The sequence below is a fragment of the Procambarus clarkii genome, chromosome 57 (genome assembly GCF_040958095.1).
Source record: "Procambarus clarkii isolate CNS0578487 chromosome 57, FALCON_Pclarkii_2.0, whole genome shotgun sequence".
In the NCBI taxonomy this organism is placed as follows: domain Eukaryota; kingdom Metazoa; phylum Arthropoda; class Malacostraca; order Decapoda; family Cambaridae; genus Procambarus; species Procambarus clarkii.
Window position 1 is genome coordinate 11,136,869 of NC_091206.1, and position 12,880 is coordinate 11,149,748.

Below are 12,880 nucleotides of genomic sequence, written 5' to 3' on the forward strand. Positions count from 1 at the left end.
GTCTGGTGCGCCTAAGTGCCACATTCCCTGGTCTGGTGCACCTAAGTGCCACATTCCCTGGTCTGGTGCACCTAAGTGCCACATTCCCTGGTCTGGTGCACCTGGGTGTCACATTCCCTGGTCTGGTGCACCTGGGTGTCACATTCCCTGGTCTGGTGCACCTGGGTGTCACATTCCCTGGTCTGGTGCACCTGGGTGTCACATTCCCTGGTCTGGTGCTCCTGGGTGTCACATTCCCTGGTCTGGTGCTCCTGGGTGTCACATTCCCTGGTCTGGTGCACCTGGGTGTCACATTCCCTGGTCTGGTGCACCTGGGTGCAACATTCCCTGGTCTGGTGCACCTGGGTGCAACATTCCCTGGTCTGGTGCACCTGGGTACAACATTCCCTGGTCTGGTGCACCTGGGTGCAACATTCCCTGGTCTGGTGCACCTGGGTACAACATTCCCTGGTCTGGTGCTCCTGGGTGTCACATTCCCTGGTCTGGTGCACCTAGGTGCCACATTCCCTGGTCTGGTGCGCCTAAGTGCCACATTCCCTGGTCTGGTGCGCCTAAGTGCCACATTCCCTGGTCTGGTGCACCTGGGTGCCACATTCCCTGGTCTGGTGCGCCTAAGTGCCACATTTCCTGGTCTGGTGCTCCTGGGTGTCACATTCCCTGGGCTGGTGCACCTGGGTGTCACATTCCCTGGTCTGGTGCACCTGGGTGTCACATTCCCTGGTCTGGTGCACCTGGGTGTCACATTCCCTGGTCTGGTGCACCTGGGTGTCACATTCCCTGGTCTGGTGCTCCTGGGTGTCACATTCCCTGGTCTGGTGCTCCTGGGTGTCACATTCCCTGGTCTGGTGCGCCTGGGTGTCACATTCCCTGGTCTGGTGCTCCTGGGTGTCACATTCCCTGGTCTGGTGCACCTGGGTGTCACATTCCCTGGTCTGGTGCTCCTGGGTGTCACATTCCCTGGTCTGGTGCACCTGGGTGTCACATTCCCTGGTCTGGTGCACCTGGGTGTCACATTCCCTGGTCTGGTGCACCTGGGTGTCACATTCCCTGGTCTGGTGCACCTGGGTGCAACATTCCCTGGTCTGGTGCGCCTAAGTGCCACATTCCCTGGTCTGGTGCTCCTGGGTGTCACATTCCCTGGTCTGGTGCTCCTGGGTGTCACATTCCCTGGTCTGGTGCACCTGGGTGTCACATTCCCTGGTCTGGTGCTCCTGGGTGTCACATTCCCTGGTCTGGTGCTCCTGGGTGTCACATTCCCTGGTCTGGTGCTCCTGGGTGTCACATTCCCTGGTCTGGTGCACCTGGGTGTCACATTCCCTGGTCTGGTGCACCTGGGTGTCACATTCCCTGGTCTGGTGCACCTGGGTGTCACATTCCCTGGTCTGGTGCACCTGGGTGTCACATTCCTTGGTCTGGTGCACCTGGGTGTCACATTCCCTGGTCTGGTGCACCTGGGTGCAACATTCCCTGGTCTGGTGCACCTGGGTGCCACATTCCCTGGTCTGGTGCACCTGGGTGCCACATTCCCTGGTCTGGTGCACCTGGGTGCCACATTTCCTGGTCTGGTGCACCTGGGTGCCACATTCCCTGGTCTGGTGCGCCTAGGTGCCACATTCCCCGGGGTTCGCTAAAGGAACACTTGCCTGGAATTACCTGATTCAAGAAGCTCCATGATTTGAATCTTGGAACTCTTTGTCATATGAGCAAAAAGCATATACATGCCAATGTCAGTATCCTACATGCTCTGCGTGCATGCCGGTGGGTTGTTGTGCGTGCGAGTGGGCGGTTGTGCATGCTTGAGTGCATGCGAGAAATGCCTTGAAGTGGATTTACCAAATATGTGAAGCTTTTCGATTTTTCATTGTTTCTTTCAATGTAATTCATAGTGATCCATATATTTTAAGTGGTGATCGTCAACGTCATCCCTGTATTAATTGTGCTTGGATGTATTAACATTCAGAGAAACATATTCGTTAAAATTACCTATATAAATTATAGGAAATAGTGTTCCTTTAATAATTGTAGATAATATATTTGAGAAGAAAGCACAGTACGACACTTATGACATAATAATTTTAGGTATTCTGTATGTGATTAGCTTATTGTTTCATTCGTGAGAAGTGAGTTTATAGCAACATATTTACTGCTTGATATGTGGAATACTGATAGCTGGACCATCCATCCTACTAATAGCATCTCGCACCATCTCGCCTAGTACCTTTGTCTTCTGGGGAACCTTGTAGTCGGGAAATTCTGTTTTGATCAGTTGATTTAATTTGGCATTGTTGGAGACCCACGACTGGAGAGGCATATTTGCCCCCAATAAATTTCGATTGGCCTCATCATATATGTTCAGCACTTTACTTTCACTGCTGGTTGTTCCTTGGAAATTATCCACATACAGTTTGTTGATAATTTCAGTTTTATTTGGGCTATTAGACTTCTTCAAGTGCATGTCTAAGGCAGGGTATGGGATGCTCTCGGACGTAGGTTCGAATCCTCGTCATGGCCATTGTGGATTTGTTCATTTGATGCATCACGCTATTGTGATTTCTGTGTGTAATGATACAAGTTAGTCTTGATTCAACTTTTATTTCTGGGTGGTCCTCTGTAGGAGTAAGTCAACAGTTGCCCATTCCAGGAATAGACATTATTGTAGGTAATGATTTTGGGAATCGGAAAGTTGAAGGGACCGAGTGTCCTATGATGTTGCTTAACCCTAACAGTGTACTGGCTCAACAGGATGCAGAGGATGGAATTATATACCCTGCATGTGTTGTGACCAGGTCAGTGGGGAAAAAGGTTGTTGTTAATCCTGCTACAACCAAGGTGGATGTTCCCAAGACCACCCCTTCAGGCAGGGAGTGGGAGGTGGATGTTGTGGATTCATTCATGACTCAGTTGGAGGACGAGAGTGAGTCATTTGTGGAGGTCCCGCCGAGCCCTAGCCTCAAGGAAGGTGAAGGTGAGGAGGTTGATTTGCCCATGAATTTGCCCGCTCGCTCCAGTCTCTGAACCAGTTGTCGTGAGTGAGACTGTAGTAACCATGACTCCGCTTTATTCTAACCAAATAAGATTGGGAAAGGATGTCAGGTTGCCAGATACTTGCCCGCTCGCTTCTGATTTTGGGTCTTTGACCATGAGTGCGTTGCAAAATACTGATCCCACTTTATCTGAGTGTAGTGCTGAGGCCGATGCTAATGTAGATACATTGGAGGACGACACAGGTTTCAATTTCAAGGATCGACTTCTGAAGAGAAGATGGAGACCCAAGGGAGACCCTTATCAGTTGATTGTGAGACGAGGAGCCAGCTAGTTGTCCCCAGTGATTATCGAGAGCATGTCTTGCAGGCTGCACATGATGACCCCATGGTGGTGGTGGGGTCACCCCTAGCTCCCCCCACCTCAGCTCGACCTCCTTGTTGGCCTCTATCTCCTGCCGTCGTAACTGGATTTGGGCGTCACGCTCCTCCCGTCGTAATTGCGCTTCCGGCTCTTCCCGTTGCAGCTGTGCCTCTCGCTCTTCCCGTTACAGCTGTGCTTCTCCCTCCTCCTGTTGCAGCTGGATATCTCGTTCACGCTCTTCCCTTTGCAACTGCCACTCACGCTCTTCCCTTTTCAGCTGTGCCTCCAATGGCATCTTCATCATCTCCATTTTCACACTTCTGCTTCCACTGGACCACCTGCTTCCTCCTCCGTCGCTCCGGTCCCCACCAACACTGGCTGCTGCTTGGGACGGTTCTTCCCTATTGGCCTCTTCTCATTCCTTGAGCTGAGTCACGATCTCTATTCGTCGCTCCGCCACCTTGGATGATCTCAACTTTATCCCAAAGTGGTCCGCCACTAGCTGCAGCTGGGCCTCGGTGCACTCTTCTAGCACCCCCTCGTCCTTCGACTCCACATACTTAGCTACCTTTTCATCCCCCATCTCTAGGCTATTTAGTGAGTAATTGCACGCACAGGAAATAAACTAGCGAACAGTACAAACTAAAATCACAAGTCAAAATCGCCAGTCACTATCGACCTTGGTACCCTTGTCACTGTACCCACAATCCTTGGCAACACTGTCACTCGAGATCCTTGTAAGGTCGCCACTCTCACCGTTTCAACTTGTGTAGTTGGGGTTATTCCCGGGGGTCTTCGCCCCCTCCGTACCTGGGCGCCACTGCTCGCCCAGGGCCACCCCCCCCGGTCTACAAAGGGCTGGCCTTGAATTGCATCCCTGGTGAGTGGCGAAATCCAGTCACACCTGTCTCTCGGTTGAGTCTGCCCACCGTGACACTGGGAACTCTCTCTCTATCAAGGTCACCAGCTGGGTGTTTATATTCGTGTTCCAGCAACACTTCTCAGTGGTCTTGTTTGTTACCTCAAATCAAGGATTACATATCAGATTCAGTGCAGTGCTATATATATATATATATATATATATATATATATATATATATATATATATATATATATATATATATATATATATATATATATATATATATAAATATATATATGTATATACACATATATATATATAAATATATATATGTGTGTGTATGTCGTACCTAGTAGCCAGAACGCACTTCTCAGCCTACTATGCAAGGCCCGATTTGCCTAATTAGCCAAGTTTTCCTGAATTAATATATTTTCTCTAATTTTTTTCTTATGAAATGATAAAGCTACCCATATCATTATGTATGAGGTCAATTTTTTTTTATTGGAGTTAAAATTAACGTAGATATATGAACGAACCTAACCAACCCTACCTAACCTAACCTAACCTATCTTTATAGGTTAGGTTAGGTTAGGTAGTCGAAAATGTTAGGTTAGGTAGGTTAGGTAGTCGAAAAAGCATTAGTTCATGAAAACTTGGCTTATTAGGCAAATCGGGCCTTGCATAGTAGGCTGAGAAGTGCGTTCTGGCTACTAGGTACGACATGTATATATATATATATATATATATATATATATATATATATATATATATATATATATATATATATATATATATATATATATATATATATATATATATATATAAGGCACAACTCTCCTAAACACGAGAGTGAAGTATACAACTTTAGAACACTTTCCCACCAGGAGACTCGAACCCTAGCCAGCACAGAAGCCTTCCAGCAACTGGCATAACAAGTACGCCTTAACCCACTCCACCACCTGCTCAGACCCTTAAAAGAGATGGTAATTTCGGAGTATTTATACACTCCAAAGACCACCACCTCCCAAGAGCACTAGAGCAAGTGAGGGGTCATTTTTACGTTTTTTCATCAAGTCCCTGTTAATATGGGAGAACACTGTGTCTATGCTTAAGGCACAACTCTCCTAAACACGAGAGTGAAGTATACAACTTTAGAACACTTTCCCACCAGGAGACTCGAACCCTAGCCAGCACAGAAGCCTTCCAGCAACTGGCATAACAGGTACGCCTTAACCCACTCCACCACCTGCTCAGACCCTTAAAAGAGATGGTAATTTCAGAATATTTACTCCGAAATACTCAAAATAAATTTTGGAGTAAATACTCCGAAATTACCATCTCTTTTAAGGGTCTGAGCAGGTGGTGGAGTGGGTTAAGGCGTACCTGTTATGCCAGATGCTGGAAGGCTTCTGTGCTGGCTAGGGTTCGAGTCTCCTGGTGGGAAAGCGTTCTAAAGTTGTATACTTCACTCTCGTGTTTAGGAGAGTTGTGCCTTAAGCATAGACACAGTGTTCTCCCATATTAACAGGGACTTGTTGTGTTGTGCCTCACAGATATCAAGCCGCCTGCTATCGCTGTATCTATCGATGATTTCCGTGTTTTTTGTTAAGACTTCTCTGGTTGTGGAAAGAGATTATATGTTCCTTAATGGGGCCCTGTTGCTTATGCATCGTTAATCGCCTGGAAAGAGATGTTGTCTTGCCTATATACTGAGTTCTTTGAGGCTTACAGTCCCCCAAATGGGCATTTGAAGGTATAGACGATATTGGTCTCTTTTGAAGCGTTCTGCTTTGTGTCTGGAGAGTTTCTAATGAGTAGGTTGGCCGTTTTCTTGGTTATATAGTAAATCGTCAATTGTATCTTCTGATTTTTGTCTGTAGGGATAACGTTTCTATTAACAACATCTTTCAGGACCCTTTTCTCCGTTTTATGAGCTGTGGAAAAGAAGTTCCTGTAAAATAGTCTAATAGGGGGTACAGGTGTTGTGTTAGTTGTCTCTTCAGAGGTTGCATGGCGTTTCACCTTCCTTTTTATGATGTTTTCAATGAAACCATTGGAGAAGCCGTTGTTGACTAGGACCTGCTTTACCCTACAGTGTTCTTCATCGACTTGCTTCCATCCTGAGCTGTGGCTGAGAGCACGGTCGACATAAGCGTTAACAACACTCCTCTTGTACCTGTCTGGGCAGTCACTGTTGGCATTGAGGCACATTCCTATGTTTGTTTCCTTAGTGTAGACTGCAGTGTGGAAACCTCCGCTCCTTTCCATGACTGTTACATCTAGAAAGGGCAGCTTCCCATCCTTCTCCATCTCGTAAGTGAAACGCAACACAGAATTCCGCTCAAATGCCTCCTTCAGCTCCTGCAGATGTCTGACATCAGGTACCTGTGTAAAAATGTCGTCAACATACCTGCAGTATATGGCCGGTTTTGAGTTCATATCGACTAAGACCTTTTGTTCGATGGTACCCATGAAGAAGTTCGCAAACAGGACACCTAGGGGAGAACCCATAGCGACCCCATCTACTTGCTTATACATGTGCCCATCCGGGCTCAAGAAGGGTGCCTCTTTAGTACAAGCTTGGAGTAGTTTCCTTAGAATGTTTTCTGGTATGTCATACCAGAAAACTATACTCAAAACCATAGCAACTATACCTTGCATGTCGACCTGTGGTGGATGTGCTGGTCTAGGTGAGAGGTGGATAGAGGTCACCTTCCCGAGTCGCTGCTTGTTCCACACTCTGACTCTTCCCGCCTGCTCTGTCCTACACAGAAGCTAGCTGGGTATTCCTACGCCTTGGGCTTTGCTAAGTTTACTCGTAGGGTTTATGTTGAACAATATTCTCTGTTGTACTGAGCGACCCCAGATGGTTGAATTCTTTTAACTAAAGTTAATTACACAAGCATCTTATGGAAGAGCTATTTCCGATTACAAAATGGCTATTTGACCTTTGAGAAATACTGAATGTGGAAACTCTGATGACCTGTGACCACTGAGGTCACTCCGCTCCGTGACTTGCTCATTATTCCACCAATCAGGATACTCTCAATACTATAACAGTAATACTATACAATTTGAATGAAGACTAATTTCTCATAATTACTGAATATTGTAGACTACTTCATTTTACAAACTATGAGACAAAGGCGCCAGTCATATTGTATCTCAACCGCCAATCCCCAGGGGATGCCCCTGCTCTAAGTCAGGTCTCTATACATGGTTCCAAATTCTCACTATCTCATGCGTAGAGAGAACATTCTGGATTATTCCTACAACAACCTAGTTTGTTACACGTGTGGGGGACGCCCGGGATGGTGGTGGTAGTGGTGCGTGTGGGGACGCCTGGGGTGGTGGTGCGTGTGGAGGACGCCCGGAGTGGTGGTGGTGGTGCATGTGGAGGACGCCCGGGGTGGTGGTGGTGTTGCGTGTGTGGACGCCCAGGTTTTGGTAGTGCGTGTGGGGACGCCCAGAGTGGTGGTGGTGCGTGTGGGGACGCCCAGGGTGGTGGTGGTGCGTGTGGGGACGCCCATGGTGGTGGTGGTGCGTGTGGGGACGCCCAGGGTGGTGGTGGTGCGTGTGGGGACGCCCATGGTGGTGGTGGTGCGTGTGGGGACGCCCAGAGTGGTGGTGGTGCGTGTGGGGACGCCCAGGGTGGTGGTGGTGCGTGTGGGGACGCCCAGGGTGGTGGTGGTGCGTGTGGGGACGCCCAGGGTGGTGGTGGTGCATGTGGGGACGCCCATGGTGGTGCGTGAGAGGACCTCCGGGGTGGTGGTGCGGGTGAGCATGCCCGAAGTTGAGGTGGTGGTGCGTGTGATGACGCCCAGGATGGTGGTGGTGAAGCGTGTGGGGACGCCCCGGGTGGTGGTGCTGGTGAGTGTTTGGACGCCCGGGGCATTGGTGTTGGTGCGTATGAGAACACACAAAGTGGAGGTGGTGGTGGGGAATGTGTGGATGCCCGGGGTGGAGGTGGTGGTGTAAGTGGGGACGCCCAGGATGGTGGTGGTAGTGCGTGTGGGGACGCCAAGAGTGGTGGTGGTGATGCATGTGGGGACGCCCAGGGAGGTGGTGGTGGTGCATGTGGGGACGCCCAGTGTGGTGTTGGTGGTGGTGATGGTGGTGTGGACCCCCGGGGTGGTGGTGGTGGTTTTGGTGGTGCGTGCGGGGACGCCCAGGGAGGTGGTGGTGGTGCATGTGGGGACACCCAGGGAGGTGGTAGTGGTGCGTGCGGGGACGCCCAGGGAGGCGGTGGTGGTGCATGTGGGGACGCCAAGGGTGGTGGTGGTGGTGCATGTGGGGACGCCCAGGGTGGTGATAGTGCGTGTGGGGACGCCCAGGGTGGTGGTGGTGCATGTGGGGACGCCCAGGGTGGTGATGGTGCGTGTGGGGACGCCCATGGTGGTGATGGTGGTGCGTGAGAGGACCTCCGGGGTGGTGGTGCGTGTGAGCATGCCCGAAGTTGAGGTGGTGGTGGGGAATGTGTGGATGCCCGGGGTGGAGGTGGTGGTGTAAGTGGGGACGCCCAGGATGGTGGTGGTAGTGCGTGTGGGGACGCCAAGAGTGGTGGTGGTGCATGTGGGGACGCCCAGTGTGGTGTTGGTGGTAGTGATGGTGGTGTGGACCCCCGGGGTGGTGGTGGTGGTGGTTTTGGTGGTGCGTGTGGGGACGCCAAGGGTGGTGGTAGTGGTGCGTGCGGGGACGCCCAGGGAGGTGGTGGTGGTGCATGTGGGGACGCCCACGGTGGTGGTGGTGGTGGTGGGGCATGAGGGGACGCCCAGGGTGGTGGTGGTGCGTGAGAGGATGTCCGGGGAGGTGGTGCGTGTGGGGGACGCCCTGAGTGGTGGTGGTGCGTGTGGACGCCCAGGGGTGGTGGTGGTGCGTGTGGGGACGCCCGGGGTGGTGGTGGTTATCATGAGATGATTTCGGGGCTTTAGTGTCCCCGCGGCCCGGTCCTCGACCAGGTCTTCACCCCCAGGAAGCAGCCTCTGACAGCTGACTAACACCCAGGTACCTATTTTACTGATAGGTAACAGGGACATAGGGTGAAAGAAACTCTGTCCATTGTTTCTTGCAGGCGCCCGGGATCGAACCCGGGACCACAGGATCACAAGTCCAGTGTGCTGTCCGCTTGGCCGACCGGCTCTCATGGTGGTGGTGGTGCGTGTGAGGACGCCCAGGGTGGTGGTGGTGGTGGTGCGTGTGTGGACGCCCATGGTGGTGGTGGTGGTGCGTGTGGGGACGCGCCTAGGGCAGTGGTGGTAATGGTGCGTTTTGGGACGCCCAGGATGGTGGTGGAGTGTGCCTGTGGGGATGCCCATGTTGATGGTGCGTGTGGGGACTCCCAGGATGGTGGTGGTGGTGCGTGTGGGGACTCCCAGGATGGTGGTGGTGGTGCGTGTGGGGACACCCGGGGTGGCGGTGCGTGTGGGGACACCCAGGGTGGTGGTGCGTGTGGGGACACCCATGGTGGTTGTGGTGGTGCGTGTGGGGACACCCATGGTGGTTGTGGTGGTGCGTGTGGGGGCACCCAGGGTGGTGGTGCGTGTGGGGACACCCAGGGTGGTGGTGGTGGTGCGTGTTGGGACACCCGGGGTGGTGGTGGTGGTGCGTGTGGGGACACCCATGGTGGTTGTGGTGGTGCGTGTGGGGACACCCAGGGTGGTGGTGCGTGTGGGGACACCCAGGGTGGTGGTGGTGGTGCGTGTTGGGACACCCGGGGTGGTGGTGGTGGTGCGTGTGGGGACACCCAGGGTGGTGGTGCGTGTGGGGACACCCAGGGTAATGGTGCGTGTGGGGACACCCAGGGTGGTGGTGGTGGTGCGTGTGGGGACACCCAGGGTGGTGGTGGTGGTGCGTGTGGGAACACCCAGGGTGGTGGTGCGTGTGGGGACACCCAGGGTGGTGGTGGTGGTGCGTGTGGGGACACCCATGTTGATGGTGCGTGTGGGGACACCCAGGGTGGTGGTGGTGGTGCGTGTGGGGACACCCATGTTGATGGTGCGTGTGGGGACACCCAGGGTGGTGGTGGTGGTGCGTGTGGGGACACCCATGTTGATGGTGCGTGTGGGGACACCCAGGGCGGTGGTGGTGCGTGTAGGGACACCCAGGGTGGTGGTGGTGGTGCGTGTGTGGACACCCAGGGTGGTGGTGGTGGTGCGTGTGTGGACACCCAGGGTGGTGGTGCGTGTGGGGACACCCAGGATGGTGGTGGTGGTGCGTGTGGGGACACCCAGGGTGGTGGTGGTGGTGCGTGTGGGGACACCCAGGGTGGTGGTGCGTGTGGGGACACCCGGGGTGGTGGTGGTGGTGCGTGTGGGGACGCCGGGTTGTCGCTAGCGGGTTCGCATCTTGGATACATTGTCACATATGCTAGTTTGAGCGTATGTCCTTCAGTAGTAGTACTAGTGCCACGTGATGTGACAGTATAGACAACACTGACGAGTATTGCCCGAGCTGGAACCTTTGAAGCCTATGATTTTCGTCAAGCAAAATATTGAAGCCTTACATACAAAGGTTCATTAATTTTATCTTAAATCATCCAAATTTATAGTGGAAACACAATTTAGGAATGGCCAGCAAGATAATCATTGGGCAAACAGGAGCCCCAGAAATGTACGTGGGTCAGGGGTTCCTTTAAGAAAATTGTTGGTATCCGAAGAGATTTACCCGAGAAGACTGACTAGTTAACTGGAACGATCTCTGTTTGTAATGTTGTTAATGCTCTTTTTGATAACATACTTTACAACTGGACAGAAAAAAATCCAACCACGAACACATTAAACACTGGTCTGGTGAATTAGTATACATAAGTACGGCCACATAAACGCTACATAGCCTAACCTGTAGATGCAAACAAATCGTAAATATTTTAGTATATGTAAGTACAACGACGATAAACTTGACGGGAAAATTTCTAACAACTAACTCGCAGAAAGCCAAGAATGTGTAAGTAGGGAAGAACTTGAGAAGGAGAGCACGTGACAAATGTGGCAGACGGTAAACGCCACAAGAGAACACCAAGAATGTCGCATCATACGAAAAATTGTCCGCACTGAAAATATGAGAGAGATAAGTTACATTCCCACAGCTTTCCGGTGACTGAGCACAAGCGCGCTGGCTCACGTTAAATGTAACATTGTTGTGACTTTAGACAACTGTATTGCATTTGTGTGTCTGAGGAATGTGTGGCGAAAATACTTTGAACATTCCTGTGTCCCTACAGCTCCAGAAAATACTGTTGTTTTCAAGAAGTTGCATAATTTGTTACATATCCTGCAACGTTATGACAGTAAACTTGCGACTGAAACTGCTGGAGGACCTTCCTCAAGTTGGCCTCTTGAGGAAGGTGAAGCCGTTGGTTCAAAATGTTGAGGAGATAAACATCAAGTAAACCTCACGAGGGAAGGAGGCAGAGGAAGGGCAAGAAATGAGAGGTAGACTAAGGGACGGGTGAGATGGAGGAAGAGCAAGAAACGAAAGGTAGAGGGAAGTAAATGTACGAAGAATAAGGAATGAGTGGAAGAGAAGGTGAAGGAAAGAGTACAAGTGAAGTGAAAGAGGAATGGGAGACTAATGTAGAGTGGGAAGGAGAAGGGAAAGGGAGCACCGTCTCTCAATCTGTGTTTAGGTTTATTCACACGTCTGTCATAAGGTGTTCATACTTCAGCTCTCGGGTTCCATTTTCAAACTTTAATTAGCTGGTTTACTTAATACCAAACTTTTGGTTCTGTAGCCTCTAACTGCGCAATGTAATACAATTTTGTGTACCTGGTAATTAATTCTATTTATGTTCTGATTGTTTATGGCTCCAAAGTATTAAAAGTTTTGGTTTTTCTCCTAAAACAGTGTTGCGACACTGCCAAAGACAGGGTAGGGAAGACGTCTTAAAGGTACGTTAAGGCGGCCGACTCCTTATCTAGAGCTGACAGTTTTATAAGTCGGCCGTCTTCAGGCGCCTCCAACACGTCTTCCCTAATCTGCCTTAGATGAAGGTCAAAGTATAATTTCAATGATATAATAACCATGTTCAATATTTTGGAGGCATATGCAATCAAAAAAATAATACTTAATAACCAGGAACAAATTCTTTTTTAACAGCGCTGTTGAATCAAATTTATCTCTATAACAATATAGAGATAAACCATTTATAATGGTTCAATGGCTCACTTGGGTTCATGGTTTTCATATGTTTCTTCAGTCGTGATTACCTTGTGCCAGACGATCTGTCATGTCGATTTAATACAGTATTTAGTAAGTGGCGATCATGTATCACAGCTTGTGTTGCTCCGCTTATAGTGAAGAACAGACCTTTCACGCGGCTTTACAGTGAAGAACAGAGCTTTCACGCGGCTTTACAGTGAAGAACAGACCTTTCACGCGGCTTTACAGTGAAGAACAGAGCTTTCACGCGGCTTTACAGTGAAGAACAGACCTTTCACGCAGCTTTACAGTGAAGAACAGAGCTTTCACGCGGCTTTACAGTGAAGAACAGAGCTTTCACGCAGCTTTACTCTTACTTCTCTCACTGTCCTGGTGACATTGGAACCATCTCCAGCTGCGATATGTACTTAGTGTAGCAAGGGCTCCTCACTGGTACTGAACGTTATATATATTATTTTTATTTAATTATTTATTTATTTATATATACAAGAGTTCTTACATTCTTGTAAAGCCATT

The 12,880-nt window shown here is 50.3% G+C and overlaps 1 protein-coding gene across 1 annotated transcript in view; it reads left to right on the top strand.

The window, feature by feature from the left end:
- The window catches only part of LOC138353320 (trophinin-like), a 4,605-nt gene extending 2,974 nt beyond the window's left edge, over positions 1 to 1,631 (top strand). Inside the window, exon 2 of the mRNA XM_069306198.1 lies at positions 1 to 1,631. This exon is cut by the window's left edge and continues 533 nt beyond it. Within this exon, the coding sequence (XP_069162299.1) occupies positions 1 to 1,631 (1,631 nt within the window).
- Positions 1,632 to 12,880: the final 11,249 nt, after the last annotated feature.